Source organism: Bidens hawaiensis, unplaced genomic scaffold, assembly GCF_021521415.1.
Source record: "Bidens hawaiensis isolate Kalapana, Puna unplaced genomic scaffold, B.hawaiensis_p1.1 tig00021821_1, whole genome shotgun sequence".
NCBI lineage: Eukaryota > Viridiplantae > Streptophyta > Magnoliopsida > Asterales > Asteraceae > Bidens > Bidens hawaiensis.
This window is the reverse complement of record NW_027493383.1, coordinates 347,030-363,545: the sequence shown is the minus strand read 5'-3', so window position 1 is coordinate 363,545 and position 16,516 is coordinate 347,030. Positions and strand designations below refer to the sequence as shown.

The 16,516-nt window shown below is 35.5% G+C and overlaps 1 protein-coding gene and 1 pseudogene across 1 annotated transcript; one reads left to right on the top strand and one right to left on the bottom strand.

The window, feature by feature from the left end:
• Positions 1-1,708: 1,708 nt before the first annotated feature.
• On the top strand, positions 1,709-3,519 carry LOC143564143 (zeatin O-glucosyltransferase-like). Its single transcript, XM_077051508.1, has one exon. The coding sequence runs from the start codon at positions 1,914-1,916 to the stop codon at positions 3,309-3,311; it is 1,398 nt and encodes a 465-aa protein (XP_076907623.1). The 5' UTR covers positions 1,709-1,913; the 3' UTR covers positions 3,312-3,519.
• A 3,718-nt stretch (positions 3,520-7,237) lies between these two features.
• Positions 7,238-8,741, bottom strand: LOC143564142 (zeatin O-xylosyltransferase-like; annotated as a pseudogene).
• Between the last annotated feature and the right edge of the window lie 7,775 nt (positions 8,742-16,516).

The window sequence follows — 16,516 nt, the reverse complement described above, 5'->3', positions numbered from 1 at the left end:
AGAATCGATCATTTTGAAATTTAAATCACATGAACTCATCTTCATAACCAATACAAACCAAATCATGTCACATGAAGTGAGTTTTTTCATTGACCCCGTCCGGACACAACAAAAAAAGCACTTCATTGATCTGACCCGATAAAAAGTACCTTCATTTTTAAAACCTTAATTGGTAAAAAAGTTTTCAACCAAATGAAAAGATTGCTGGCTTTGCCACTTAATTATTTGGCTTGAACAAATCAAGTCTGATCTGACCGAAACTGTAAACTTTGATGTCAGAAAAAATTGATGCAACATTAAATCCGCAACATATACGAAAAACTTTTGGCTCCTTCACTATGTACTTGCATAAGAAAAAATTAGGGTTTAGCGTCACCCTCGCATGGGATGGTCCCTATTCAAGTATAACCAGTGGCGTAGCCAGAAATTTTTTCCTACGGGTTCGAAAATTTTTGAGGGACAAAAGACCGACTGTTTACCACTTATATTTGGGTTTTCTACGGGTTCGATGTTGAAATTTCTACGGGTTCGATGTCAAAATACACTAATATATAACATTAAAAAAAATTTGTACGGGTTCGGCCGAACCCATTCCCCTAAGACTGACTACGCCCCTGAGTATAACCGATTTAAAAGTGACGTCTCAAATTCTTTTGAGAGGATGAAAAAAAAATTTTCTCATGTTGTATTATCTTTGGCATGTAGGCATAACAAATGTGTTTGGCCCGGATTTGTCTTGTCAAGTTGGATATTTTGTGTTTTTCATTGAACATTTGAACGAATCAGGGTTATACTTTAATAAAATATTAATTTCAAATTACAACCTCAATAGCTTGAAGGTTGACTAGAACGTTAATATACAGTAGAAACTCTATAAAATAATACACTTGAGATCACCAAAATTTATTAATTAAAAGAGTTATTAATTAATCGATAAATTAATAATTATTAATTTATGTATTAATTAATATTTTATTAATTTATTGTAGAATACTTAGTTTACAAACACCTTTCAAGCTTCCACTTAATTATTGTATACAATGCATGTATATCAAATGAACGGCCCAATTTGAAAGAAACCTTCAATCTCCTACCTTATTATGCTTCTTGTGTTCTTACCCAATTTGAAGCTATTAAAGCGGCAATTACATTGAACAATTTCTTGTTGAGCTATGAGAAAACAACACCAGAAGTTCTTACCATGCTAAGGAAAATTAGAGACGAGATTCAAGGGGAAATTGATTTAAAAAAAAACAAAAGACAATTGAGTCATTTTTCAAAAAACCTTCATAAATCATTCATGTAATATGCTATATATAAGGAATTATTAATTTATATTTTATATGGGGTCTAAAGAAATTATCAAAAATGTATTGTATTATAGTTTTAGCGAATTATTAATTTAGCACCTTATCTCAGAGTCGGGACCGGCAAAAAATATTATCTTAGAAAGTTTATTAAATAATCGAGTATTAATTTATCGAGTTTCTACTGTAGGTCGGATAAAGATGTTGTAACGGAGGTTATAGACACGAAAGGTAAACAATGATGGATCTAGAAAGGAAAGATGCTAAGATGAAAGATCAGCACTAAAGAGGGATTGAATAGGATTATAAGAAATTATTAATGAAGAAATTTCTAATCACTTCAAATTTCAACTTTGTATTGATTAGATATTTTCTAAAATATTTTGGATAAAAGCTAAAAGCTAACTTTGACTTGTCCTTGAGGGCAACGTTTCGTTGACCAAACAACCCAAAGTTTGGAATTTTTAACACGTTTGAAAAGTTAAGTTGATCAAAATAATATTATACTAGTCAAAATCAATCATGTTTGATTGTTTGTAAGCATTATATAAGTCAATCAGCACACCAATTTGAATCAGTACACTTCTTAACCTTGAAACTCCAATCATGGGCAGCCAAACCAGAAATAACAAGTCTCTCCCTTTGACGACCGAAGTAACGGTGGTCATGTTACCGTTCGTCGCTCACGGCCATCTGAACCAGCTCCTCCGCCTCTCCCGCCTCATCTCCGCTTACAACATCCCCGTCCACTTCGTCACCACCACCACTCACCTCCGCCAACTTCGTTCCCGCCACTGCCAATACTCCAACAACGTCCACTTCCACGGGTTCCCAACTCCACCCTTCACCTCTCCACCACCAAACCCTTCCAACCACTTCCCGTCCCACTTACTACCCGCTTTCAAATCATCCATTCATCTCCGCCATCCAGTGGGCAACCTCGTAGCCTCTCTTTCCACCACTGCCCGGAGAGTCGCTGTTATTCATGACTTTATGATGTCGTATGCCGCCCAAGACGTGAGAACGATACCAAACGCCGAGACTTACCTCTTTAACCCCCTCTCCGCATGCGACAGCTTCTGGAGAAAGTGGGAGAGATTCGGCCGGCCCTTCCCGGTCGACCCGGACGTTCTAAACCGGTTGCCGTCGGAAGACGATACTTTCCACCCGGAGTTTGCCAAATTAGAGAAGTTGCAGTACCCGCATGTGGGTTTCCACGTCGGAGAGTTGTTTGATTCTTCAAGAGTTATTGAAGGTGAATATATTAAATATTTAGAAAGGGAAGAACTTAATGATAAAAAGAAAATTTGGGCAATGGGGCCGTTCAGCCATGTTGACAAATCAGTTGTGACGGTTTCAACAAACCGTCACAAGTGTTTGCAGTGGCTGGACTTGCAGCCGTCGAATTCAGTCATTTATGTGTCTTTCGGGACGACCACCACCTTTAGTGACCGACAGTTTAAGGAGCTGGCTATTGGGCTAGAGAGAAGCCAACAACGGTTTATTTTGGTGGTACGAGCGGCGGACATGGGCGATGTTTCTGGAGATGAGGCTAAAATGACGGATTTGCCGATGGGATTTGAAGAACGGGTGGAAGGCCGGGGGATGGTGGTGCGGGGGTGGGCCCCGCAATTAGAGATATTAGGACATTTTGCGACAGGTGGGTTTATGAGTCACTGTGGTTGGAACTCGACTACGGAGAGTATATCAATGGGCGTGCCAATGGCCACTTGGCCTATGCATTCTGATCAACCACGAAATGCGTTTTTGATCAGTGATGTTCTTGGAATCGGAGTGGTGGTGAATGACTGGGAACATAGAGACGAGTTGGTATTGTCGGTAGCGGTGGAAGATGTTATTAGGATGCTAATTGATTCGAGGGAGGGAGGAGAGGTGCGGAAGAGGGCTAGCGAATTGGGCGAGGCTGTGAGGAGATCAGTGAGAGAGGGTGGTGAATGTTGTAAGGAGGCTCATTCATTTATCTCCTACATTAACAGAGAATGATTTGTAATAATGTTATGTGGTTTTAATCCAACACTTTTGCTTCATTATTATTGGGTTTTTTACTTTTGAAATTAACAGTACCTAAGAAAATACTTCATTTCATTATGCCCTTCCATGATATGATTCAATGTGTGAAAATTGGGAAAATGAGTGTTTGATTGTGCGTGGGAAAGTTGAAAATGTTGTGTTGTTACTTCTATTCCAACTGATTAATTCTTAACAAAATTGTAAACAGATGTAATTCTTGAATGGCCTACTGATTAATGGAACAAAATTGTTATAAAATTTGGTTCGCTACGGTTCGAGGTCGAGGTTTTATCTGGCTGTTTGGGACTTTTACAACTATCTATGGTCTAACTAAATGGCTTTGATGATGCGCTTGAATTGTCCTACGTGGTTGGATCAACATTTGGATAATTTGTATTTTGGCGTGGAAATCAGGTTGTTTATGTGAAAGGAACGTACACATGTTTATTTCATATTACAACCATTACATTTGCAGCTATGCCTGGTTTATTTTCTTTGTCCGATTATATAAAATTTTTATATTATGTGATTATAAATTTAAATTATCTAAACCTCATACATTCCTTTAACTTCAAGCAACAATTTTAATTCATCTCCATTATCGATCTAAGAGTTCGGGTTCGGTTTAAGGTACGCTTCCAAGTTAAAGATCATGTTTTATTTGTGTTTGCACATGGTAGCATGGTGCACGTCCATTTCAAGGTATCAGGATTCATAAAACTCGAAACTTGATATATTTAGAAGATTTCTTTGTCGGTATTAATTCGCACATGTGCTTCGCGTATAATTTGAGTACTCGCATGGTTCGTGTGCGCAAATGCCATTTCTCGCAAAGCATAAGTACTCTGTGCATAGTTAAAAATGGGAATTGTGGGAAGTTGTAGTGTATGAAAATGGAGAGCGTGTGCGAATACTTGGACTATTGGCAGAATTGTGGGTACTTGCAAATATTGTAATTACCTGTTTCTTTTATAAATATTGTACATTTGTCCAAGTGTTCGATATAGGAAGGAATCACCCAGTGATTAAGGATTCATGAGACAATTCAAGGTGATTTCTATATCCCTTTTTGTATGCTTTGGGGTGTTGTGTATACTTCGTAATGTTTTGAATATAATACATGTTTTTCAAAACATTGAATGACTTTACAAAATAAAAGTTTTTTTTTTGTAGTCTTGCCATATGTGTATGATTATGTTAGGTGATAATCCGATTTGATAGAAGCAGCCAATAGTAATAAATCATATGGTATGTGCAATGCCTTTGTGGATTACCACCAGCTGTACAAGTTGGCATGTTTTGGTGTGACTGCAAGTCAATTACTTATGTATTGATGACGATCTTAGTATTAGTGATGAGGAGTCATCACCCACCGGGTTTTATTTTATTTTGTTTATCTCATGGTATGTGAATGGTATAATGGGGTGTACAATGCCCCGACCTTGTAATCAACGGAATTATAATATATGATTGGAATGCGTTCTATAACTGACACACGTAGATATGAATCATGTTTTCACGCTTTACGTATTGGGATGATGAAAGGCTATGTGTTGTGATGCTATAAAATAATTGCTAAAGTTTTTCAAAAACTAGATATTACTTATTGAAGCTGACTTGTAATATGCGCATATGGTGTTGTAAGGCTCCGAAACAACGCATCTTACATAAGGTCGGATTTACTTATAAACACAGTTCTAAACATATGAGATACAAAAAACTTTTGCGAAATATTCAGATAACCATACTTAAATCTTCAACATAAATTCATGATTTAAACAAAACATGAAATATGGTCTTAATTTAACATTTAAACATAACTTAAACTTTCTTCTGCACCAGTCTTCTATAGCCACTTGTGCTTCTCCTACCATCTGTATATACTTGTTTACCTGTGCATACAAGCTGAGTGAATTCTAGTTTAACAAGTCACATGTTACGCATACACATATATACACGTACATTTATATCCGAAGATACCATTCTGCACATAATATGCACTTAGGGGGTGTTTGGTAGAGAGATTTGAGGGTGGAGAATTAGGTTTCTCTTGTTTGGGAGAATTAGGCGGAGAATTGGGCGGAGAATTGGTTTTCTCTGAGAATTGGGTGTAGGCAAAAAGTAGAGAAATCCAATTCTCTCCATTTGGAAGAGAAATGGAATTCTCTCTGCTTCTAAATCGCGTCTCTGCTCTACTCCGTTCGCGTATGATGATGATGATGCTCCGACCGGCGATGGTGATGATGATGCCGACGTCCGGCACGGCGGCCGACGCCGCAGCCACGTCCGTTCGCGTCTCTGAGCCAAAACGAAACCCTAAATCGCGAGGCGGTGTTGCGAGGCGGAACCCTAAATCGCGGTGTTGATGTTGCGCGGCGATGATGATGACGCTCTACTCCGTTCGCGGTGTTGCGACGCGTCTCTGAGCTACCATTTCTCCACCATGATGATGCCGAGGCGGAACCCTAATCACGTCTCTGCTCCCGTTTCTCCACCCATTTCTCTATTGTACCAAACAAAGGAAATGATTGTCAATTCTCCACCCATTTCTATTTCTCTCCAATTCCATTTCTCTCCCATTTCTATTTCCATTTCTTCCCATTCTTTTTCTCTGTACCAAACACCCCCTTACATTCTTACGCTCTTGCTCACGTTCTACATTCTTCATTCTTCGCAAGTATTATAAGGGCTTGCACCCTAATTCTTCGCATGTACTAAAAGGGCTTGCCCCCTTATTCTACACAAGTATTATAGAGAGTTGCACCCTATTACTTCTTATTCTACACTATTCTTTGCATGCATTAGAAGGGCATGCGCCCAAGTTCTTCATAAGTATATTCTAATGGCCTACTCCTTAGTTCTTCGCAAGTATCATAAGGGTTTGCTCCCTAGTTCTTCGCAATTATAATAAGGGCTTGCTCTCTAGTTCTTACCATTCTAACATTCAAATACATAAAATAAATATATAAACACATTCACATAACAAACAATTCTAATTAAAGACATGTATATCATATTCTTCGTTTACGAGTATGCGCATAACCCCAAAACATTAAAGGAAGCAGGGGGGTTAGAAACTCACATGGATTATGTTGCATTTTGAGTTGATAGTTATTCCTTTATTTAATTGGGCACAAGTAACTGTTGAACATTTAATCGTCAATTAACTAAGCTTAAACAACTAACATTGAACTAACTGAGTTAACTACACTAACCGAGTTACCAATCCTTGGGGTTTGATCTATAATAGTATTAAGTTTAAAAGCAAAGCAGGATAATTTGAACAACCTTTTTTACACTAAGCGTACCTAGAGAATTCAGTTTGTTCTTAGATCCTTGAACGAGGTTAAGGTCTTGATTATTCTTTACATTTTGACATAGAAATCACTAGACAAGATCCACTTTCTTTTCTTTAGTTTCAGGATAAGCAAAGGAGAGGAGCATGTGTTTGTTTCTTGAGGTGTAAGGTATAGGGCGGGTTCTTATGTTTTATTGTGGGGTTTAGGGTATTTATACCCTCGACCATTCTAAACCCACTCAAGGTCCATGATCTTCCTCCTATACTAAGTATTCTTATAATTAAATGTTTATCTACAAGAATAAATAACAACTTCACCAATATAATAATAATCTTTTATTATTATTTCATAACTTCGGATGTTACAGGTGTAGTAAACTGATACCAACTGAATTAGCGTCGACTCGCATACACATTACACAGGTTATATTAACAAATTACATATCATTTTAAATATTTGTTTTATCATACGTTATACAATTGTGAATACTATTGTGGGCGTTTATTAATTTTATTTTTTGGGTCAATTTTCATTACCGTAACAAACCAAACCAATAACGACCAAATTTGTGTCGGTGTGTTGCCATAGCAGTGGTACATGTTTTGTTACCTTGTTTAATTCATTATTAATCAACTTGACATAATACTACCTTAAATAGACGGGGTTTGTGGCGCGGTTACAATTGGGACAAACAAAAAAACCACACTTCTACAAATATTTTTCTAGCTACGGATAGTTGAAATGAACGAGTTCAGTTCTTCACGAGTAACACCACCATTTGCCATCGATCTCTGCAGCTCGCCACTCAATTCCCTCGCTCTCTTTCTTATAGCCGCCCCTTCGTATGTATCCATTAGCTTCTTTACAACCTTCTCAACCATTAGCGACGTTAACAACTCATCTCTACGCTCCCAATCCCTCATCACCACCGCAACCCCTATAACATTCGACAATAAAAAAGCATTGTATGGTTGATCAGTGTGTATCGGCCACGAAGCAACTGCAACTCCTGCTGTCATAGCTTCCATACATGAGTTCCATCCACAATGACTCACAAACCCACCCGTTGACATATGACCCAAAATCTCTACCTGTGGGGCCCACTCTCTCACAACCAACACTCTCCCCGCTACCCTCTCTTCAAACCCTTCCGGCAATGTTTCAACCTTTTTGTGTGACAAATTGTCTCCCTTATCAGCTTCCCGCAACACCCACAAAAACCTTTGCTCGCTTTTCTCCAATCCAATGGCGAGCTCCGTGATTTGATCACAGGTAAACGTAGTCGTGGTGCCAAAAGAAACATAAATGACAGAACTTGGAGGTTGCTTGTCTAGCCATTGCAAACATGTGTGACGGTTGTTATGATTAATATCATAACCGATCTCTACCAGATTAAACGGTCCCAACGCCCAATGTCGCTTTCCTTTGTCCTCTTTGCTCTCGATGTATTCAATAAACGTCCCTTCTATGATTCTCGATGAATCGTAAATCTCACCAACGTGATTTGTTTGATGGGAGTTCTGAAGTTGTATGAACTCTTTAAATTCTTGGCTTATACCTTCACCCAAAGCCGGCAGCTGGCGTAACTTGTCTTGCTCAAATGGTAACTTGTCACAACTAAAACAAAAGTAGTAGAAAACAGATAAGAGGTTGAAATCTGTATTTCTCAACGTTGGGTATCGAATCCACATCAAGCACAACGTAAGACATGAGTGCATCATGAATGACAACGACTTGGGCAGCAGCTTGTGAGAGCAAACGGATTAGGTCTGCAACCGGACGGCGAAGAAGAAGGGATGAGTTAAACAACGACTGGAGATGAGTAGGGAAGTGGTTGTTGGCGTCTGGGACTGTTGGTGTGTTGATTGTTTGAATAGGATCGGGGAGGTCGTGAAATTGGATAATATTATTCGAGTTCCAGCCGTGAAGGTGAAGGCGGGCTTGGCGGCTGTGAGTGGTGGTGGAAATGAAGTGGATGGGGATGTTGTAGGCGGAGATGAGGCGAGAGAGGTGGAGTAGCCGGTTTAGATGGCCTTGGGCGACAAAGGGCACCATCACGACAACTACATTGGATGTCATTGTAAAGTTTGTCTAAGTGAATAGGATTGTTTTGAGTGTGTAGATCAATCAATATAGGGATGACCAATAACTAACGTTACTTTGGTTGTATCTTATCGTCTTGTTCCAAATTATGTGATATTTTTTGGTTCATATATTTTTTTTCATCTACGGTAATATTAGACGGGTTGGGCTATGATAAACAAATATCACGGGGTGTTTTGGATTTCTTTTAAGTCTACTTTGGCGGGGAAAATAAGATTTTGATAGTGAAAATTGCCAAAAGTAAAAGGTGTAAGGCCAATTTTTGTGATTTGCGATATCAAATTACAAAACCCGTTATATATTAATGGTTAAGTTAATAATTAAAGTCGACGAGAAGACTAGACACGAAACAAGAGCTTCGGGACACGCGTTTAGCTTCAATGGGGATAAAGTTTCTAGAATATGTATTAGGCTATACTGGTAAGAGTGCCCGCGCGTTGCGGCGGGAACACAATTGTGATTCAGTTAGTGGTGGCTCATTTTGTTACCGACATTTGTGATAGTAGAATTTGGATTTCGTATAGTTTACGATACCAAGAATTGAAATTATAGACAAAAATATCAGCCAAAAAGAGAATTATTTAATTCATCTTCTTAACGAACAAACACGAACAAGAAACTGTTGTTCATTTAGTTTTACGTCTTCGATTGTTTGTTCGTCGTTTGAGTTACATGAGCGAACATGAACATGCTCCGTTCGCTTTTGTCCGGTTATTATAGAAACCTAGTTTTTCATGATGTGGTGCTTGTAAAACCATTAACTTAAATTCGAATCACGAAATTTTGGCATGTTTTGAGAGTGTACCGAAAATACCCTATGATTGAAAATATATAAAAATGTAAATATAAATATATATTAGTAAATTAATAAACTAAAACTTAAAAGTATTCTATCATGTAGGATTTGAAAAGCCCACCAAACAGATTACTCATCGATCACTTGCATCACAGATGTGGGGCCGCGTGTTGTGGGTCCAAAGCACACAATTGAATACATTATTATTAAGTATGTGAGAACCGCAAATAATTCAGAAAGTAGCCCAGTTCAATCGCTTCCTATTAACTCTGGGTCTATCGCTTCTTATTAACTCGATTACCGTGTGGTCAGTTGAGAACGTGACCCTAATTGAATCCACTGACGATGTAATGCTAGTTCATTTGAATTAGCCAAACTATTTTCAAGAGCTGGATAAGGAGATTCGATTGTTTACATTCGTATGTTTTAAAAATGAACATGTTCGTGTTTGTTTATGTTCGTTCATTTAAAGCATAAACAAACAATTCACAAACATAAACGAACATATATAAACATAACTAAACAAAGATAAACGAACATAACTGAGCACATGTTAGACGTGAACAAAATAAAGCCTAAGTACCAAATATAAATTTTCCTATAGCAAATACTGGTAATGAACCAAATTACCACTCATTACACTCCTTAGCGTATAATTGGTAATTTGGTATATGTATGGACGTTTTTTGGATTTGTAAAAACTTCATGAGATAAAACTTACAGCCAATTGATGATCTGTGTACCATAGTTAATATGTCCATCAGCTGAATTTCTACATGGCAGAAAAGTAACAGTTTAAAAGTTTTCAGGTGCCCAGAATCAGGCATAACCTGATGTGCTTAATTAATTTCGTATCATATAAAATTAAAGCCAACAAGGAAAGGACAAAAAAAACAATAATAATTTAATTACATAATTAAGCAGAATGCAAACACTTACCACAGACAGAGGAAGGAGCAATGAGGTGTAAGCATGTCTTTAATGTACCCCTTCTCAACATAATGAGACAGTCCTCTTGAATATCCATGCAAATCTTTTAACAGTTAAAGAGGCTTTATCTGCAATACATGTATGTATGTATGTATGTATGTATGTATGTATGTATAAGAACGGCGGGGAAAGCAACGGGAAATAGTCCGCGCTTCTTGACAGGTGTGGGAACTATTACCAAAACAATAAACAAAGTGAACTATAACTTGTTTAAATTTATGGCTTTATGCATACAGATATAAATAAAAAATAAACAACAAATGTTAATACTAAAACTATAAACGCCAACTGTTTGTAAAAGCTTGGGCTACACCATCAGGTTATGTCTATTTGGTCTATTTCTACCATAAAAGTCAACTGTTGCCTGAAACCAACTTTGACCAAAAAAATTAGTGTGAGATATGGAGCACTTGGATATGCCTCCTTTTCTTGTCCTAGACAAACACTGTAGTTCAGTGCACATTCCCTCACCAAAGAAGCACTCATAAGGTGAACTTATCATATGACATTCTTAACAAAATTCAAAGAAAGATTCATATTTATGGATTCATTCGTTACCCAATAAGCAATCATGAGGTAAATTACTAAATTTATCAATGTGCTTATTTTCTTGATTATTACTATTATTATTATAATATTAAATAAAAATAATATTAATAATAATAATAATAAGTCACACGTGACATTTGTTAGTTGTTTCAAAGGAAGACAACTTATGTTATCATTGTATAATTCTACTCATTTGAACGAAGAGATGAATTATAAGCCAATCGACCCCTAAAATATATGACCGCAAGTTGTAGTGATGTTTTTGTTATATGATTCTACTCGTTTAAAAGTAAATGGGTTGAAATTACCACCCCTTAAATATATGAATGCAAGGTGTAGTGATGTTACCAAAACTACTTTAAAAAGTTTTATCTATGTAAATTAGAATAGATGTTACTAAATAAAATAAAACAATTGTTGTACGTCCCCTACTAACTTTGTAGTGAACTTATGTGGTCCTGCAGCTGGTTCTGTTCCCTGTAATCAAATGAGCCACATATATATCAACAGTTTCCTATTTATTTATCAACAATTCAAACCCATTTTGACAACCTAATCGGAGGTTTTATTGTAAAGACTAGTCTTTACCTGACAGTGTTAAAATAAATAAAAAAAATCATTTTTGTATTCTGTGTTTTGGTTTTCGAGTAGGGTTGTTTGGGTTTTAGATGTTACTTACTTGGGTTTCAGGTTGAAATAAGTCAAGACTCAGGTTTCTGGTGGGTTCAGATCGGGTTTCGTAACGTTGTTTCGGTGTGCTTTAAGAAATCAATTACGGTTAAAAAAATGACACCCGAGTTAGAATAGAAAAAGAAAAAACAAACTCACTTTTGTTTTTGTGTTTTGGTTTCACGCGTCGGGTTGTAAGGCGTTCCGGAGTTGTTTATTCAGGCTTCGGGATATAATAAGCCAGGAGTTTCAGCATGCGCGTGGTTCTCTTTTGAGGTATAAACCCGTAAATTCGGTTTTTTAATTTCTTTTAAACCGTTCGTTTTTGGTTGGGTCCTGTTTGGTTTCGGTTACGATTTTGACTCGGAATTGTTCAGAAATATAAAAAAAATGACATAATATTATGAACTTGGGCTTAAATCCTTTTAGCAAATTGTTTATTGATTATTATTGATTTATAAGATAATAAAATTTGGGCTACACTAATCATTAAACTCTTACAATAAATATATATGAAAATTCAAACACTTGGTTCTGCATATTTTTAACTACAGGCCGAACCAAAAATTCGGCATTTAGAAAAACATAAAACCAAACACCCATCGATTTTTGCTAGGGTTCGGTTTTTCCGTTAGAAGTCGTTTTTTTCTGTTTCATGCATTGAGAGTGGTAATGATCAAAACAGGTTGGCGTCTAGGTTAGGTTTGACATGGAAATACACTTTGTCCATTTTGTTTAATTTAAAATAAATAATAAACTCACCAATTCTTTAGATGGTGTTGTATGTTCTTGAGATTTGTATCTCATTCTTGAGTGATCACCATGCAGACAGGTACACCTGAAGGTTTGAAGATCTGTTCAAATACAGTATTTAAATTGATTTTAAATTAATAGTAGCAATAAATATACTTGAACTAATATTGAAACAAACAAACATAAATGAATGGATGAAACGAACAAATATATGACTGAACGTAAATGCATGAAAATAAACGAACTTTCACGAATGTCAATAAAGCAATAAAACACGTTTTATTAGTTTGTAGTTTTCATGTTCGTTTGTTTAATAAATGAGCAAACTTCCCGCTGAACGGTTCACGAAACGGTTGGCTTGTTTTACCTTATTACCCTTTCGTTAGAGATGCATAAAAGGCGTATGAAACTAAGAATTGAAGTAACTCCTATTGCAAGATGTTAATTCAACAAGCAGATCAGACAAATTGTTACATTTTATAATTGGATTATCTGAATGAAATGTAGGTCAGACAAGCAGAAATCATGTTGTTAATTCAACCAACATGTACATATAAAGTTATGCATTTCATATCTCATACATAGGGTACTTAATTCTTTCATCTTTTGAACCTTGCAAACTGAAGCAATCCCATTGTTTGCCAATAAAGAGGGAACTTTAATAAGTCTCCAACAAATATATTGAGCCTAAACCACATATCAAAAATTAATGCACAAATGACACATAAAAGTGTTACCAGTCAAAGGCTGGTGTGCTTAGCCTTACAAGATTACTAACCAATCGTCATATTGTAATTAAAGAACAAAAATTATAACCTTAATTGAGATGAAACTTGATACCTGAATAATCTACAAAGTTCTTCCCCAATCGGACCCAAATATGAAAAAAAAAAACAAGAACCCTTGAAAAACATAATAAAAAGAACGATAATCAGAGATGAAAATGAAACCTGAATAGAGAATGAAATTAGAACCTGAACATCAGAGATGAAATTTGCTACATATGAAGTTCTAGTTGCAAGGTGAGAATGGTTAATTTAATATAGGGTTGGGAGCGTTCAATTGAAGGGGTAAGTTAATATATAGGGTTTAAAGGCATGGCTGAACTGAACATGAAACGGACAACAGTTGAAGAAAGTCGCCTCAGCAGAAATGTAATAAAGTTGGCCTGAATTCATAAACAAGTCATAAATATTCGGGCGTCTTAAGAGAAAGTGTAACGTGAAAAGTTGCCTTATAATGTAATATAGATACATGTCACTTGTAGTTTTTTATATGTGTGTTTTTTATGGTGTAAATCATTCACCCAAGGGAAGTTCGTTAATGGTGAATATGGGTGGTCGGCCATCACAATCTGCTGGTGGTGGTGTAGAACACTCCGGTGAGGTTTTTCGGCGGCTAGCCGACCACCGGAATTGCGTTTCCGGCGAGGGTGGCGCTGATGATTTTGGTGATGGCTGCCGCCCATATATGATACATCAAGTTATTTTTTTTGTGCCCTAATATGGCCTATTAAGTGTGTTGGGCTTGGATTTGGGCTTGGGCCACCTATGGACTGTTTGGGCTAACATAGGTTCAGTTAAACAATGGGCATTCATATGGGGCTTGGACTTCTAGTTGTTGGACATTCAAGCTATTTGTTTGCTAGATAATTTGGGGCCATGAAAGAATTATTATTCGGGGTGACCAACTGATGAAAGTTAAATCTGCTCAGGTTTTCATCGTAGTTGAACCGTGTTCAAAGAGTATTATTTCTATATTATTTTTTAAAGACGCTTAAAAGGGAAATAATAAACTGTCTTTTGATCGTTGTCCCGATATTTCTTCTGAACCTATACTGCTTGAAAATCCGAGATGGATAAAGAATCTATAACTCCTTCATGAATGAATTAGTTGGATCATACCTTTACGAGGTCAATGAAGAGGTTCGGCTTTATCGAGTTAATTTGTGAATATGCGTGACACGTCTCAACAAAGTTTTTGATATCATAAGTCAAGGGGTGATTGTAAGGCCGATATTTGTGACTTGCGATATCAAATTATGAAACGCGTTATATATTAATGGTCAAGTTAATAATTAAAACCGACGAGAAGACCGGACACGAAACAAGAGATTCGATACGCGCGTTTAGCTTCAATGGGGATAAAGTTTATAGAATATGTATTAGGTTATATGCATGTCACTTGTAGTTTTTTATATGTGTGTGTTTCCCATGGTGCAAATCATCCACCCAAGGGAAGCTCACCTTGGGTGGGTCGGTTCTTTGATTAACATATGTTATCTTTTAATCAACAACCAGACCGTTCATTTATATCTTATCTTTATATCTTATCTTTATATTTGTGTTCGATCGTTTGATTTACCGCACCCGTCTCGAAACATTATCAAGTGCAAAATCGTTCGTATGGTCGTTTTGGGACCTACAAAAGAAGGCTTCGAAAAAGAATCCCAAACACCCTCTTAGTTTCTTTAGGAAGGTAATACCCCATCCCGGCTAAAGCTGATGTGTCACATATATAGTATGTTAAAATTAAGTATGTCAATTTACGTTAATAATAAAACATTGCATTATTACAAATTGTAAAGCTCATTTATATGGTTTTGTATATGTTTTTTTATCATAACTATATGAGTGTCAATAATATTTTGTGTGCTTACTTTTTTGGGTTTATTGAGATTAACGTTACGAACCTAACAATTACTTTAACAAATATGGATTTTTAATAATTATATAAAAAATAACGTAGTTAAATGATTTTTTTTATGGATTTTTAATAAATGTTACACTTGACATTTAAAAAAATACAAAAGTTGTAAAATTGTTCTTGCATTTATTATAAAAATATGAAATTAACAAAATAAATATGAATTTTAACGCTTTGAATTAAATAACAAATTGATTATTTGAGTTTAAACTAACACATATATTTCTAAAATAAAGGTAAAAATTAAGAAAATATATAAGACTTAAACTTTTATATTAACACAATAAGCCAAAAGGTATAAATTAATAAAATATATAAGATTATTTGAGTTTAAATTAACACATATATTTCATATACCAGATTTAGAGCCCGTGTAATATACGGGATGATCTAAATAATTAAGTTACAAATAAAGCAATACATAATGTATATATATAGAAAATATATTACATCTATGTTTGTATCATTATAAATAAATTGATTTTATTTATATCACAAAATGGTTTTATCCAAAAAAAAAATATGAACTTAATAAAAAAATAATGCACGTGTAAAAACATACCTAAGAACACTCCATCTATTGAAAATTTATTCTCAGTATCATATATGTATAATCGAAAGAAATTTAGTTATGAACCAATTTCGGAGAATTCTTCACATATAATAATAGTTTTGAGCTACACCTTTAAATTTGTTTTTGATAAGTTTGAGGGGCTTCTCGACTTTGTCAATTGATAAAAAAATAACATGTTAACCCGTTCAAATTTGTGAATGTTTTGCTTTATTTGAGCATAATTTGTACGACATGCTTCACATACAACATTTTGATCATTATTTAAGAAAAAGTTAATGCTAACACAAATGTTTCTAATTTGATAAAAGTTTATTGGCCTGGATATGGCATGTCGGAAGTGTTTATCGTTTTTTCTTAAATTTTAATAGTCATGGAAAATACTCAATGTGCAAAATTCTGAATCTATTAACTATTTCCAAAAATGTTATTAAAAATAAATTCGAAACCAAATCATATTTGAAATTATAACTTTAATTTGTTTTACATTTTCAAGTACAAACTTTGAACCCGTAACAACTTTGACGATAAATCTATTTGCATTCTCAAAATTTTAAAAATATTCATATTACCCCATTTTTACCCGTAACAAGTTTGAGCCGAATGTAGTTAATTTGTATTAAACGATATATTTACCAATTTTTAACCCGTAACAATCACATTTAAGTTCTACAAAAAACCCGAAGCAATACTTGATAAAGAAAACCCAAGAAACTAAATATGATAAACTTTATTATATTTG